This window comes from Hypanus sabinus, chromosome 3 (genome assembly GCF_030144855.1).
Source record: "Hypanus sabinus isolate sHypSab1 chromosome 3, sHypSab1.hap1, whole genome shotgun sequence".
In the NCBI taxonomy this organism is placed as follows: domain Eukaryota; kingdom Metazoa; phylum Chordata; class Chondrichthyes; order Myliobatiformes; family Dasyatidae; genus Hypanus; species Hypanus sabinus.
In genome coordinates, this window is record NC_082708.1 from 115,429,480 (window position 1) to 115,444,801 (window position 15,322).

Genomic DNA, 15,322 nt, shown 5'->3' on the forward strand with positions numbered 1-15,322 from the left:
TGTTCAACAAAGCCCTGTAGAACATGGCACCAAGTTACACTTGCAGTTAAGGTCAATGTGACCAGCAACAGAGCAGTAGGTGCAAACCTGCACTCACACATGCCGTCTAGCTCAGCCACTAACAATGCCTGCCAATCTACCTCAGAACCTAACGTGACAAAGGATGCCACAGAAATTCATGTCGTAACTTCAAATGTCACAAATGCACGTACCAACTTACCAATAATCCCGCACATGCACACACATTTCAGAACTTGCACAGTTTGCCAATGATTCAGCATTCAGGCACTTCACTCAATTATGCTACAGCACTTACATTGACACTAATTTCTGTTTTGCAGGTTACGCTGGTGGAACGCAGCAGCCCACATCTGCCTGATTCTAATGTATTTGCAGTTTAAAATGCATAAGAGAAACCTGAGGGGCAGCATATGGTGGCAACCAATCAGCCATTATACAACAGAAACTTGGAGTTGGCTGAGTTTATCGGTAAGCTCAGACATGATCTTATTTCTATCTTACATGACTCAGATGGTTTACTCGTGATCCTCTTCCCTGCCCTATCCCCCTCATCATGGATATACAATTATGCTTTAATTACTTCACAAGCCAAAAATAACAATAAGCCATGGCTGATGGGACCTCACTGTTTTCTAAAGAGGAAAAGAGATCAGTTGAAAATCTTATCCACCAGTTCAAGTCCAGGCACAGCTGAAGTCAGCAAAGGAACTTCTGAGTGGTGATAAGTTGTCACTCACGTTGGGGTATGGCGAAGGGTTGTTTAAAGTGTGATTGCTCAGAGAGGCATTAATGGGCTACCACCCAGGTTACTGAGAAAATATAGTCAGTCTGTACTCATGAGCACATTAATCTCCCTGGCCATCTCTTCAACTCTGTTGTAGAGGGCTTTCTGGGTTCCCAGATGAGCAGGACCTCTACTTGCATCCCTGCCTCCTTCACTGGTTATGTGTTGGCAGAACTGTCGATCCACTTCTGTGTTGCCAGCATTGTTAGCAGAAGATTTCAAACTGCACAATGACGTGATCTTTGCAAGGTTAATATCAGCTGGTGCACAAGACTCTTGAAATCCTGATGAAGGGACTCGGCCCAAAACATTGACTATTTATTCCTTTCCATAGATGCTGCCTGACCTGCTGAGTTTCTCCAGAATTTTGTGCGTATTATTTGTGAAGTTAACCATGTTTATTCCATGCAAAACCTATTATGATCAGGACAGCTCCAACACACAAATTCGCAAGAGGTGCATGGTGAAAACTCTTGTGCAAGCTGCACTGGGGCTGCATGGCATTGGTCTTACACAGGGCTACTTTCATGCACTCATGTTCTAAGTCAAAAATACTTTTCACTTCACTAAAACTCTGCATGGCATTGATATCCTTTAATATCATTGTTTTTAATGGCCACTATACTCAGATTTTTTTTTACTCAGGGGAGCATGTTCATATTGGGAGTTGAACTGCCTGTAATTTTAAGAGAAGGGAAAAAGTGTTATTGAAGAAAGGTAGTTTCTGGATGAGGTTTCCAGGATATTACTCTCTCTCCAAAGAATTTACAAGTGATGTGAAACGAATGAAGAATTCAGTAATACATGTGAAGTTAAGTTAGACTTAAGTTAAACACTGGGTGCCGCGATAGCATAGCGGTCAGCGCCACTCTGTCACATCTCGGGATGGTGGAGTTTGGAGTTGAATTCCGACATTATCTATAAGGAGTCTGTAAATCCTCCCCGTGGGTTTTCTCCGGGCGCGCCAGATTCCTGCCAGAATCCAAAGCTGTACCGGTTAGCAGTTTAATTGGTTATTGTAAGTTGTTTCGTGATCAGGCTAAGGTTGCTCGAAGGGCTAGAAAGGTTTATTGCATGCTGTTTCTCTATGAATTTGTGCTCCATCAAAGGGGCAATAAGGGAGCTGTGCCAACCGCCTGATGTGCCATCATGCAGCCGGCTGTGCCTGCGGCTTTTTCAGTGTTACTGAGCCTTGTCTGGCATAAAAGCCCTCAGTGTGTTCATTCATCAGGTTGCTGGGGAAAGTGTCCAGCTACCCACAGGGCAGCAAGGCAGCAATTTGATAAGGTCATTAATAGTACCAAAATGCAGGCAGCAATAAATTTAAAACTTCTTACCACCATCTGTGTTTAAAAACTTAACCTTGTTAGAAACATAATATGCTTTAAATAAAATGTAAACCTTCAATCTATTACCTATGACAGGACATCATTAATACTTAGAATGATGTCTGACTTCTTAAAAATCCAGATTACTAGTGATCTAATGTTGAAAATCTTTCACTTGGATACCAAATTTACTGAAACTTGGCATGACATACCTAGGAATTCTGACCTCCCAGAGTTTCTACTGAAAGTTAGTTAACCAAACAGAAGGCTTGTGAGTAAAGGACAAGCTGCATCTCATCTGGTATAGGAGCTGAGCATCGGACCCCAAGCCCCTACGAAGGACTGTGAAATGACTGAGAGGATTATAAGGGTCTCCCTACCATCCATTGGGGATGTTTGTCAGGAGCACTGTGTATGCAGGGCCCTTAGTATTATCAAGGATCCCACCCTTACATCCAGCATCCTCCTTGTCTTTCTACCACCTTGTGGCATAAAAGTAAGAACAGCCAGGATGGAAAAAGTTTCTTTCTCTTTTAGGTATTGGGACTCGTGGGACTCTTGCTCTTCCTATATCAGATAAAAAGGGATTCTGCAATAAGCCTTGTGTGCATCACACATGCGTGAACCTTACTTAAATTCACCATTCAAAAGGCCTTAACATGAAAATTTTGTTTAAGATGGTTTCAGGCGTGCTTTTTGGGGAATTAAGTCCAAAAAGAGTGGCTTATTAAGAAAACCATCTCAGGAACAGTTACATAGAAGACCTACAGCCACGCTCTCTTCTCAAGGCTGCCATCAGGTAGAAGATAGAAGAGCTTCACACCATTAGGTTCAGGAACAGTAACTACCAGGCTCTTAACCACCAGGCTCTTGAACAAAAGGGGATAACTATACATACTCACTTGCCCATCCATCATTTTAACAAAGCAACACACACAAAATGCAACGAATGATCTCACTTCAAGGACTCCTTATCTTGTTATTTCATGTTCTTATTTTTTATTGCTATTTATTCATATTTGCATTTGCACAATTTGTTGTCTTCTGCACCCTGGTTGATCGTTCATTGATCCTCTTCTAGTTACTATTCTATGGATTTGCTGAGTATGCCCACAGGAAAATGAATCTCAGAGCTTTTTATGGTGACATAAATGTACTCTGATAATAAAAATACTTGGAACTTTGCGATTGTGAGCTGAGTTGCAGTTAATAGATGAGGTGTGGGAGAGAACTCTCTCTGCACCTGGACATAGGAAGGCATAGTTCAGAAAGAAGTAAGTCATATCAAAGACACCTGCACAGAAAATCCATTTCTGGAGCAAATTCAGAGGAAACTGTGGAAGTGGGTGGATGAAGTGAAGGCAGAATGCGAGAAATAATAGTCAAAATAGCTATGGGAGTCTGTAGGCTTGCAATGATTGTTTGTCGCTAGCCAATGCCCAAGATGAAGAAGAAGAGATCGCAAAAGGGCAAAGGTAAATCAAGTCAAGCGTAGGTTTGGCATTGTCAGCAAAAAAACTGGGAGTTTTGAGCTCTATATGAATGCTGAAAGCAGCACCAATACAGTCATCCACATAGCAGAAAAATATGAAGTGAGTTGACCCATATAGGGCTGTAACAAAGACTGTCCCACAGTCCCATGTAGGTTGGGCTCAAGTAAGTGGCCACATCTTAGCTGTGGAGAAAGTGAGTGGAACGGAAGTTGCTTGGTTTGAGGATATGTTGGTAGAGGAAGTCCAGTTGGGCCTCTGTTCAATGAAATAGAAAACCTTCGGACCTTGCTGATGTGTATAGAAGCACCTTATGTCATGAAGGATGGTCTACTACTGATGATTGTCAGTAACTGCAATGATAAATGGATAGCAAGAAGATAATGATGCAACTCCAGTTTCATTTGTCTTGGAGAAAGAATCAAATACCGAGAACATTATACCTATAGATAAGTCAAATGATAAGTTTTTGACGACAAAACTATTGTTGGCAGAAGTTCAGATAGTGATGAAGAGGTTTACAGGAGTGCGATAGATCAGCTGGTTGACTGGAGTTGCAACAACAGTTTTGCATTCAATGTCAACAAGACGAAAGAACTGATTGTAAATTTCAGGAAGGAGATATCAAGGGAACATGCACCAGTCTTCATCAACGGAACAGCAGAAGAAAGGGTGAGCAGTTCCTGGATGTCAGCATCCCTGAAGGGCTATCCTACACCCAAAATATTGATTACAGAGAAGGCACAACAGTGGCTATTCTTCATTAGGAGCTTGAGGAGAATTGGTATGTCAACAAAGACACTTGCAAATTTCTACACATGCATCGTGAAGAGCATTCTCTTGGTTACATCACCATCTGATGTGGAGCGGCCACTGCACAGGATTGGAAAAAGCTGCAGAAAGTTGTAAACTCAGCCAGGTCTATCATGGGCACTAGCCTCCAGGAAGGACACCTTCAAAAGGTAATGCCTCAAAAAGGCAACATCCATTATTAAGAACCGCCATCACCTAGGACACATCCTCTTCTCATTGCTACCATCAGGGAGGAGGTACAGGAGCTTGAAAACATGTACTCAATGAGAGAGTGTAATTTATTGTTTTTATTATTATGTATTTTAATGTACTGCTGCCACAAAACAACACATTTCTCAACATATGCCAGTGATAGTAAACCTGATAACCTAATTCTGATTCTGACAATTGTGTGTGATAATTAGAAGAGCTTAATCTAAATTTGATAGTAGAAGTGCAATATTTACTGAAGGAAAAATATATGGAAGCAATTCTGTATTTTGGAAGTTACAGAAATCCGATCAATGGTGCAGGCCCCTTTTTCTCCTCAAACTAAGTAGATTCTCAAGGTGGTAAATTTATATCTTTTTCTCTTTTCTCTCATTTTTAATACTGTACATCTTATTTTAGGCAGAGGTCCAGTAGTCTGCAGTATCATCCCCTTAACAGATATAAATCCACAAACAAGTTTTATTTTCTCTGTGAGTCAGATCAGACTGTGGTTTATCTGTGACAGATCTGTATGTCAACAGTTTGAATAAATATAGCAGTTTCTTACTATGGCCATTATTTTCAGCTGGGAGTGAGCCGTGCAGGCTATCATGCTACAGTCTATGGATTGTCAAATGTGAATCACAGGGTGTACAATTACTGTAGTGTTGTAACAAGAGAACACCACCATCTTCATGACCATCATCAGTGTCAAATAAAAATCCATAACCGAGAATAAATATGGCTACGTTGCTGAGATTTATGTTTACACACAGGCATATTTTAAATAACTCACACAACATCTGAAAAATGAGCAAGAGGCAAGAGACTATCCCAAAGGAAATGATGTAGTGTCAAAAGTATTTCATTCATTGGCAGCAGGCACAAGCTAAATCAGGTACCATCTTATTCCTTTAATAAAAATAACAGAAAAAGAACAGGATTCAGTTAGTTCCAACTCTTATAACAACCTACTAAGGATAAAAATATCAAGTGACAATATGTTGTCTCTCTGAATACCAGATTTGCTCTAATAGTTTACAAAGCCTAGCTGATTGTAACAGCCCTTCTTTATATCTTCCTGAAGGACAGGCCTCATAGCATTGATCCTAGCTGACATTCATAATGTCACCCTTTCTATATTCTCTCAGTGAGCTGTCCTCAGATGACCTCATTGGCTAAGCTTAATGGTCTTTTGATAAAATGTTGGCGGGCTCGCACACAGCAGCTTCTATAGGACCAACCAGAGGTGTTGTTGTTTTCTTTAAGTGCATATTTTACATTCGCAAGACCCTGCTGGGCATTAAGAACTTAAAGTACTGCAGGTCTACCCCTTTAGCGAGTTGCTCATTGGCAGAGAAACTGAAGGAGCTGGACTTGGTGCAGATTGTAACGCTGCCTGCGTTAGAAAGGCATAGGTGCACAAAGGTGGTGAGTAGTTTTATCAGCAAGTGATCGCCTTGTTCGCTTTTCTTGTGATCACAAGAACCCTGTTGGCATTGTCAGTGTGGTATGCTGCCAGTCCAAATCATTGATATGGTAGTGAATGGCAGGGAGCTGCTTGGCCTTGGTTGTCGCAAGGACTGACTAAGCCTTAAACCGTGGTGTCGCCAGTTTTCAGCCAGCTAGTGGGAAGGCGTTGGCGGAGTTGGTGTGTTCCACCAGGGTGACGTGGTATGTGTATATGTTGGAGTTGCCCCCCAGTGTTGCCTCGGCAAAAGACAAGATGTATTGTGTTCGACTGCAGACTGCTGCAATGTTCATGGACTCAGGAACCTGGACTATATTTTTGTGTGTGACTCCATTTTACTGCTGTTTTATATGTGCTATGGGTGCCTTGTACTGTGTACGACTGTTGGTGCTGTGCTGTGTACCTTGGCCCCAGAGTAATGCTGTTTCATTTGGCTGTATTCATACTTGGTTGAATGACAATTACGTTTGAACTTGAAGATGAAATTAAGCCTCTACTTCTGCCTATTTCTTTTCTATTGTTTTTCCTTTTATAGACCTGGTGTTCCACTGGAAATGTTTTATTCTTCAAAACTGGAAGTAATATTTCCTGGCTTTTACCAGTTATTTTTATTTTGCTGACTTTCTGTAACAACGCATGTATCTTCTCTAGAGCTTTCTTCTGATCTCCCACTAAGGCAAATCAGCCAATGCTTTCCTTTGGTGAAGCATTAGATGTAAATCCTTTAAGCACCATAAACGAAAGGAGCAACCACAATTCTTATTGCATTTAAATCTGTAAATTGTATCATGATAATCATGTATATTTTGAAAACAGAATCTTCCTTTTTTCTTGGTGAAATTAATCATCCCACAGTACCCATGTGTTCTGAAGTTTATAATTATATCATAATCAAAGGGTTTCTGAGAGCAACTTTTGATTATAATATAATTGATTATCCTTTTTCCCCTCAAGGAGTTGTAACTCAAGGGAATTAAATATGATTATTTGAAACAGCAAAATCAGTGAGTAATGAGTGTTTTTTAGAAGTTAAAGCTACATAAGCGAATGCTTCAGCTTCAACCTCTGATAAATACTGAACTGACTAACTGTGCAGTCTTTACAACCCAGGGCCAAGGACGGATAAACACACAAAAGGGCTGGAGAAATTCAATGGGTCAGGCAGCATCTATGAGGGAAAAGGACAGTCAGAGTTTTGGGTCAAGGTCCTTCACCTGGTTCCATGTCTGTGTGTTGCTCCAGATTCTAGCATCAGAAGTTTCTTGTGCCTTCAATGATGGGTAAAGCTAGTTTCTAGTCAACGAGATAATTTGAAGAATGAGTTAGGGGCGGGATTTTTCCAAAAGGTCAATATGCTTTCTGCTCAATCTGATTTGTTAAGAATAGTCGTTGGCAAATATACATATCAATGAATCAACGTATCAATGGGCTGTTGATTAGAATATCATGCAGAAGGACCTGGAGAGGTGGGAGGGGAGGAACCCTCCCAGCATTACAGGTACATTCAAAGCAGCCAGTGTTTCTTGAGGCAGAGATCTTATTGCACCTTGATATCTCTGCTCAATATCATGTATGGCACATGCTCTTGACCTTTCTCAACAAAACACTGGATCAAGATATCTCAAAGTGATCATGGTCTACATTTCCCTTTATCCTTTGCCACATTTAGTTCTGTGAAAGGTAACATTTTATCATCCTTTCTGATGTCAGATCATAGACTTGAATTCCAGTACTCCTAAATTTTGTCTCCCTTCACTTTCCTGTGATTTCTCTCTCGTCATGTTTCCAGCATTCCACCATTCCATACAATCTTTCCTTTTCTGCTTCCAAAGTATCAGTTTTCAGCAGACTTCTCAGCTTCAACCCCCTACATCCTCATGCACTGCACTCGTCCACCACTGTGTCCATTTCTTTGCACAGAAACCTCTGTCCGGATTGCAGACCCCTTCAGCTCACCTGGTCCTCTCCCTCCAGCCTTTTATCCTCTCTGGATCTGCTCATTACTAATTACAGAAGAAACATTCCCAGTTAAGATGCCACTGATGAAGCACAGCGATGACTTGCTGGTAGCGAACAAAACTACTAATTACTTTATTAACCACATTTTTTTCTTGAAAATGATTACTGTAGTTAATAGCCTGCAACTTTCCTCTCAGGTTGAGCTTTTGAACCACCTGTGTAGCCTGGCATTTTTGTGGTGTAAATTGAAGTCTCTGAGGTGCAGGACTGTTGTGATATAGTGTGCATGAGCCGGATTGAGGCAGCAGGGACCAGGCCCAAGAAGGAGGTCTTTGGTGTTTGGTCTTTGCGAGTTTGAAGTTGCTTCAAAGTGACAGGTCTGAGGCAAGACAGAGTTGAGGCAGCGGGGCCTGGACCTAAGGTGAAGAACGTCAAAGTCTGATCGATTTAAGCACTGGGCCAGATAGGAAAGGTCAGGTATGGGTTGAATCGAGGCGGTGAGGCCCAGGCCTGAGAGCATGCATGCAGCAGGGCTGTTTGCCCGGCTTAAGTGTGAGGTAAAATTGAAAAGTTTAGGCCAAGCTGGTGTTCAGCTCACTTCATGGTGAGGATTACTTCTCTCTGCCCTGAACCGAGGCTTCAAATGGGCTCATGGATCAGCTGCAGTGATGACCAGTCCGTGGCCAGTGGACTCACTTTCATGAACTTCAGTTCCAAATGTTGTTTGCACAATATGTCTTCTCTCTGCACATCAGGTCTTTTTTAATGGGCGCTATTGTGTTTCTTTGTTTTGTGGCTGCTTGTAAGGAGACAAATCTCAAGGTCGTATATGGTATACATACTTTAGTAATAAGTGTAATGTTGACTTTGAGACACATCCTCAAACCTGCGTCTGGACATCAAACCATTGTCTACCACCAGGTCAAAGACCTCATTCCTTCAAAATATATTCCTCCACTGCTTCCAGCCCTATAGTGCCCCAACACCCCACTCTATTCCTACCTCCTACCCATTGGCAGGACTCACTGGGAAGACCCATTGTTTTACTTGCTTTTGCCCCTTTGAACTCATTTTCCCCACTATTCTAACAAATATATGGTAGTGTCGTGGTTGGCACAAGGCCTTATGGTTCCAGCGACCCGTGTTCAATTCCCCCCACCGCCTGAAAGGAGTTTGATCATTTTCCCTGGGACTGCATGGGTTTTCTTTAGGTGCTCTGCTTTCCTCCCACAGTCCAAAGACATACCGCTTAGTAGGTTAATTGGTCAGTGTAAATTGCCCTGTAATTAGGCTAGGGTTAAATTGGGGGTTCCAGAGAGGCGTGGGTCAAAGGGCCAGAAGGTTCTGTTCTGAGCTGTATCTCAATAAATAGTTAGATAGATAGATAGAATGTTACCTTTGATTATCTATTCACTGATGATGCCAGACCTGCTGAGTGTTTCCAGCATTTTCTGGTTTTGTTTCATACTTCCAATATTTGCAATCATTTTGACTTTTACTGGAAATAAGAACTTGGGTATGACTCAGTGTAATTCAGCACAAAGTTCAATGAATAATGTCAACCTTCTGTTTCTTTTGGATTGATTCACAGGACCAAGTCATTTAATAAGCCATGCTTAAAATGACCTATTTAGTGAAATAATAACAGAAATGCTGAAAATATTCAGGAGGTCAGCTGGCACCTGTGGGTACCAAAAACAGTTCTATATCAATGACATATCATCCAGTTGATGACAGTCCACTGCTCTCCGTTTCCCTGCTCACAGGCTCTGCCTGCCATTCTGTTATTCAATTCCAAGCATCTACACTTTCAAGAGTAAATATTTTTGCTATCTCCTTATTACCAAGAAGAATATACAGAAACTAATTTTAACTCATATAATGTTAAGCTTGGGCAATGCTTAAGGATACTTGAATATATTTATTCATAAAGTATGTAATTCAACAGCAGGGTAGTATAATTGCTCCCTCAACACGTTCATTATTTTGGTCTAGCCTGTGGAAAAATGTATTAAAGAAAACACAAATTGGTAGACATTAATCATGACTTTTCTATTTTGTTTATTTTGCCTTTAATTTTACCAGCATCTGGAACATTTCCACCATCAGAGGCAGTAGAGGGGATTGTAATTTAGTTTTGTAAAGGAAGTAAAAAATTGTAGGCTGAGATAGTGGCAGAAGATGGTTCATGCACAATTTGTCAAACACAATTAAAGATATGAGCCGTGGCATGATACACTGATGCCTCTGCTGAAACATATCATGGCCTGTGGTTACTATGAGATCACAACAGAAAGAATGCAAACCCCAGGTTTCCAGAGAGAAGCAGAAAGGGGATGAGATCATACTGGGCAGCAGTCAGGCAACTGACTGTGAGATCAGTATTTAAGCATGTGCATATCAAACTGCAGGTAGTACAGTACATTTTAATGCTGGGAGGAACTGGAGTCAATTAGAATGAGAGGGAAGTTTTTTTGCCAATCTGAAAGTTATCCCACTGATGATGTGGTACTGATGAGGTACTGGATAATAAATTAAAACAAATATCAAGTAAAATATTCAAAACGCAGCATGGGGAATTCTTTTCATTTAAGTCATACTTCTTCTGTTTGTATTTTTATTCAAAACTTAGCCCAATAAAATTGAGATTCTGCTTTGCTTTGTGGATTTAGTGCTTGTCCTTTTCTCTGCACTTTATATTGTTCTTCTGTGTTTTAGTCCCTAAACAATCATCAACCAACGCGGAATGAGATGTGATTAGAAATCACACTGCATAATACAAATGTGTTGATGTATTCATATGGTAATCTTTTCCTTGCTACTATAATGAGATATTATTGTATATACTTGATCACATTACATGAATGTGTCCAGTGAATCATGCTGTATGTTGTGCCCAATACTTTAAAACAATGAAAAACAAAATTGGTTCCTAACATGCTAAGCAAAACTGTGCCCATTTATACCCATTCATTACATTCTGATTTCCTAAACATTATAGTACAATTGCAACTTTTAATAAAAGTTTTAGCAGGAAATGGTCATTGCACGAGTGTTGAATGAGAGAAAGCAGAGCAGCATACATGTGTGTTCAGTCTCCACAGACAATATTGGTTTCCACTGTGAGTTGCTGATGAGCTGACAGAGAAACTGCCTCTGTTCAGTCATCTGAAACTTGTTTCTAAAACTATTGGAGTTTAAAATCATACTGAAGTGGCAAAGGTCATACTGCAAAAGAGACACATTAACCTGTGAATTCTTTGCCAGTGACAAACAATTCTTAAAAAGTTAATTGTGGTATGCTGCTGCGCTCGTTGCCACTCTAAAATGCCCTTAGACTTCTGAAGACAAGTAACACATTGCCAAGATTCTGCATTCACACATGGTCCAGACCAGATTTGAATTGCATGCTTCCTTCCCTAAAGGATGTTAGTTTTTACAGTGATCCAGTTCTTCAAGGTCACTGAGGTGGATACTAACTTTTGTTTTAAACCAATTTGTTTAAAATATTTGGATGTAAATTCCCCAGTTGCCACAATGGAATTTAAGTGCATATGTTCGAGTCATTAGTATAAACCCACAGATTATTGGTCCAGTAATGAAACTATGTTAGGATACTGTATATTTTCCTAATTCAATAGTACAATATTTATATTCAGTGCTGGTTTATCACAGAAGATTTTTCTGCACTTCTATTAAATCATCAGAGCAACTGTGACATTATACACACAATAAAAAATGCTGGAGTGACTCAGCAGGTCAGGCAGCATCTATGGAGAGGAATAAACAGTCGTCATTTCAAGCTGAGACCCTTCATCAGGTCTGGAAAAGAAGAGCTCAGAAGTCAGAATAAGAAGGTCAGGGGAGGAGAGAAAAAGGAGTGGAAGCTGGCAAGTGATGGGTGAAACCAGGTGATGGGGAAGGTGGGTGGATAGGGGAGGGGGATGAAGTAAGAATCTGATGGTCGTAGGTGAAAGAGGTATAAAGGCTGAAGAAGAGGGAGTCTCATTGGAGAGGAGAGTGAATCATGGAAGAAAGTTTGACAGATTCTGGATTGTTCAGAGTATGAAGGGATATAGGAAGATTGCAGGAAGTTTGGTTTGAGAGGTAAATCAGATCAGCCATGATGAAATGGAGGCCAAATGGCCCAATTCTGCTCCAATATCATATGGTCTTATAGTCTAAAGTGATGGAGGAGAAGAACAAGAGTGAGGTGATGGGCAGGTGAGGGCAAGAGAAGGGTTAACCAGAATGGGGAATGGAAAAAGAGAGGGGAGTGGGGAGACATAACTGGAATTTAGAGAAACTAATATTCATGCCATCAGGTTGGAGTCTACCCAGAAAGAATATGACATGTTGCTCCTTCTACTGCCACCTGAATTTGGCCTCATCGTATCTTGCTTCCTGGTAAACAGTTACAACCCTAGAGTCATTCAGCATGCAAACAGGTTCATTGCCCCATTGAATCTGTACCAATATTTCAAACATCCATTTCCACAAGTCCTACATTTATCCCATTGCATCCTCCATAGATTCTCATCAATTTCTCCTTGATTTTAGCTTGCTCCAAGACACTGGTGAGATTTGTACTGTCAAATTAGCCAACCAACCTGTATGACTTTAGAATATGGGCAGAAACCAGAGTGCATGGAGAACATGAAAATTTCACTCTAAGCCAAGATTGAATCTGAGTCATTAACTGAGTAACAGCTCTGTTAATGACACCACCACAGTGCTGCCCACACAATGATCTGAAATCAGATTGTCACCACTTAAAATAAGGTTGCATCATTCTATGGCTCTTCTCCTTCAGCCCATGAGGTGATTGAATTGACTGACAGTGCAAAAGAAACTTGCTGATGGATGGTCTTTTCAAAAACGCACAGACAGAAGGGATTGAATATGTTGGCAGTTACAGTATACAATGTTTGAAGAATGTGTGAGACAGATGGTTCGCTGACAGGATGTGCTTTTGATCTGAGTCATGCATGAGGCAAGCTGCAAGCAGAAAGGTTGAGGTGGCCATCCAGCTTCGCTGGAAACAGTTTTGATGGTTGGTATTCAGTCTGATAGATTCCACTGAGCTAGAGTGCCAGTGTCCTCCTGAAATCCCACTGAAACACATTGGGTCTGGTTAGATTCAGCAACAGGCAGAATGTAGGCAAACCCTGTAACATTAGTCCGCAGGTTAAGGGTGTACCTCCTACATCCTCTACAACGCTGGACTTGCGTGTGCGCACTCATTTGCTTTCCTCACTGTCTGGGTCTCAAGCATCAGAAGTGGATGAGAAAAACGGGACTGGAGAGGTGAGGTTTGAGCAATCAGAGGATCAGTCTAGGGGTACCTTGGCAAAGAAAAACTGGAATCTGATAGCAGGAATTAAAATTGGCTCGGGCAGAGATTTCAGCTAGAAGGCCAATTGGGGGAGAGGGAGTAGGGGGAGACTAGGATCACCTAATTGGTTTGGCCATGCCAGGGATAAAAGATACTAGGAGTTACTTTAGATAAGTCCCAGTCTAATAGTGCAATGTTGAAGCAACACACATAAACCTGGAAGAACTCAATGGGTCTTGCAGCATCTTTGGAGTGAAAAAGACAGCCACTGTCCTGCTAAAGAGTCTCAGCCTGAAACGTTGGTGGTACTTTTTTTCCATAGATGCTGCCTGGCCTGCTGAGTTCCTCCAGAATTTTGTGTGTGTTGCTTGGGTTTCCAGCATCTGCAGATTTTCTCCTGTTTAGATAGTTGCTGTTATAGGTTGAGACCCTTCACCTGGAGGCACCTGGTGGGAGGCAGCTAGAATAAAAAGGTGGAGGGAAGGGTGGAGCCAGGTGAAGGGATAATGATGAGCAGATGGAGAACGCGAGAATGGGAATAGCACCAGAAGTTGAGAGATGATCAGTGGGAGTGATAAGGATGTGGAGATGATGGAATCTGACAAGTAATGGAATGGAAAAACAGGAGGGAGGTGAGAAGGACAGAGGGGAATATTGGGGGAGGGGAACCTGTGGAAGAGTATGTGGGTGATGGCAAATGGAGAGAACAGGAACATGGTGATGGAGTCAGGAGGAGAGGGAAAGGGAAAGGTGATGGAGGGGGGGAGGTTCTGCAGATACTATATTAAATCCCAGCCATCCCAAGAATGAGCAATGATGGTCACCCCTCAGAACAAGGAGGTAAAGTTTCCCCTCCAATGCTCCACAGGGGACTGGCGTCACTTCCTTTGCATTTGGCATAGAGACTACTTCAGGTATCTCTGCTGAGTATTGATCATTGAGTATCCACAGCAGCTCAAAATGAGTTAGAAATGGTTATTATCAACTTTCCACAAGAAATACCCTGTTTCAGTTGTAGATCACTGAATGAATAAAGCTGTACAATCAGTTTAAGGCAAATCTGGCTGAACAGCATTCAGTATTATCGAGCCAAAAACCAGATAGCTAACACAATTTCTCTAACATCACGACGCAAAATACCTTTCATGGACACATTTGTTATCATTTTGTTTTATTTTCCTTGTGATTCTTCACAGTACTCTGTGAGTTAGACAAGATGTTTGCTGAGAAACAGAGTGAGAATGCCTTACCAAACGAAGAGAAAGCTGCAATAGCAGTTGGACTGGTTTGCTCAGTTTGCTGAGAAGGACCCACTGTGGAACTTGAGACCTCAGAAATACTCGGTGACATGGTAGGGGCAGCTGATGATTTCTGTGTAACTGGTGTCTGACTTTTCAGTACTTCCGGCTTGGTAAATGTCATTTCAGCTGTGGTGTTGAAGCTAGGGGTATTATCTGAAATGCTCTGATTATCCTGATTTACACTGACATTTGAAGAGTCCATTTGGATAGTACTGACATTACTGTATATATCGGTAGTTACAAAACTGGAGTTGGTAGTTTGAAATGGATTCTCTTCAGTAGTTGAGCTGATATTGGATGTATCCTCAGTACCTAACAGTGAAGTAGAACTCTCTGTGTTTGTTTGATAAGTAGATGTAGTTTCATTGTCAGCCAGTGCCAAGATACCTGTAAGAAGAAGAAAAGTGATTAGTTTGACATCTGTTGAGATTATGCTTCACATTTTGAATTCAGAATGGGATAACTTTTGACAGTGAGTTGCCTCAGTTGCTCAGTGCTTGCCTCTACCTTGGGACAATGACAGTAAGCCTCTCACCAGTCCATACTACAAAAGCAGCTTTCTGGTAGGACCTGAATTAGGTCACGAGAACTGAGCATGCATGAGGAAGAAGGAATATTAGAATGAGCTGAT

The 15,322-nt window shown here is 41.3% G+C and overlaps 1 protein-coding gene across 2 annotated transcripts in view; it reads right to left on the reverse strand.

Annotated features, from left to right (window-relative positions):
• The window catches only part of LOC132390819 (uncharacterized), a 114,873-nt gene that overhangs the window by 76,496 nt on the left and 23,055 nt on the right, over positions 1-15,322 (reverse strand). For both annotated transcript variants that reach the window (XM_059963363.1, XM_059963364.1), the window contains exon 2: positions 14,641-15,078. In XM_059963363.1, coding sequence (XP_059819346.1) covers positions 14,641-15,078 — 438 coding nt within the window. The remainder of the gene's footprint in view (positions 1-14,640; positions 15,079-15,322) is intronic.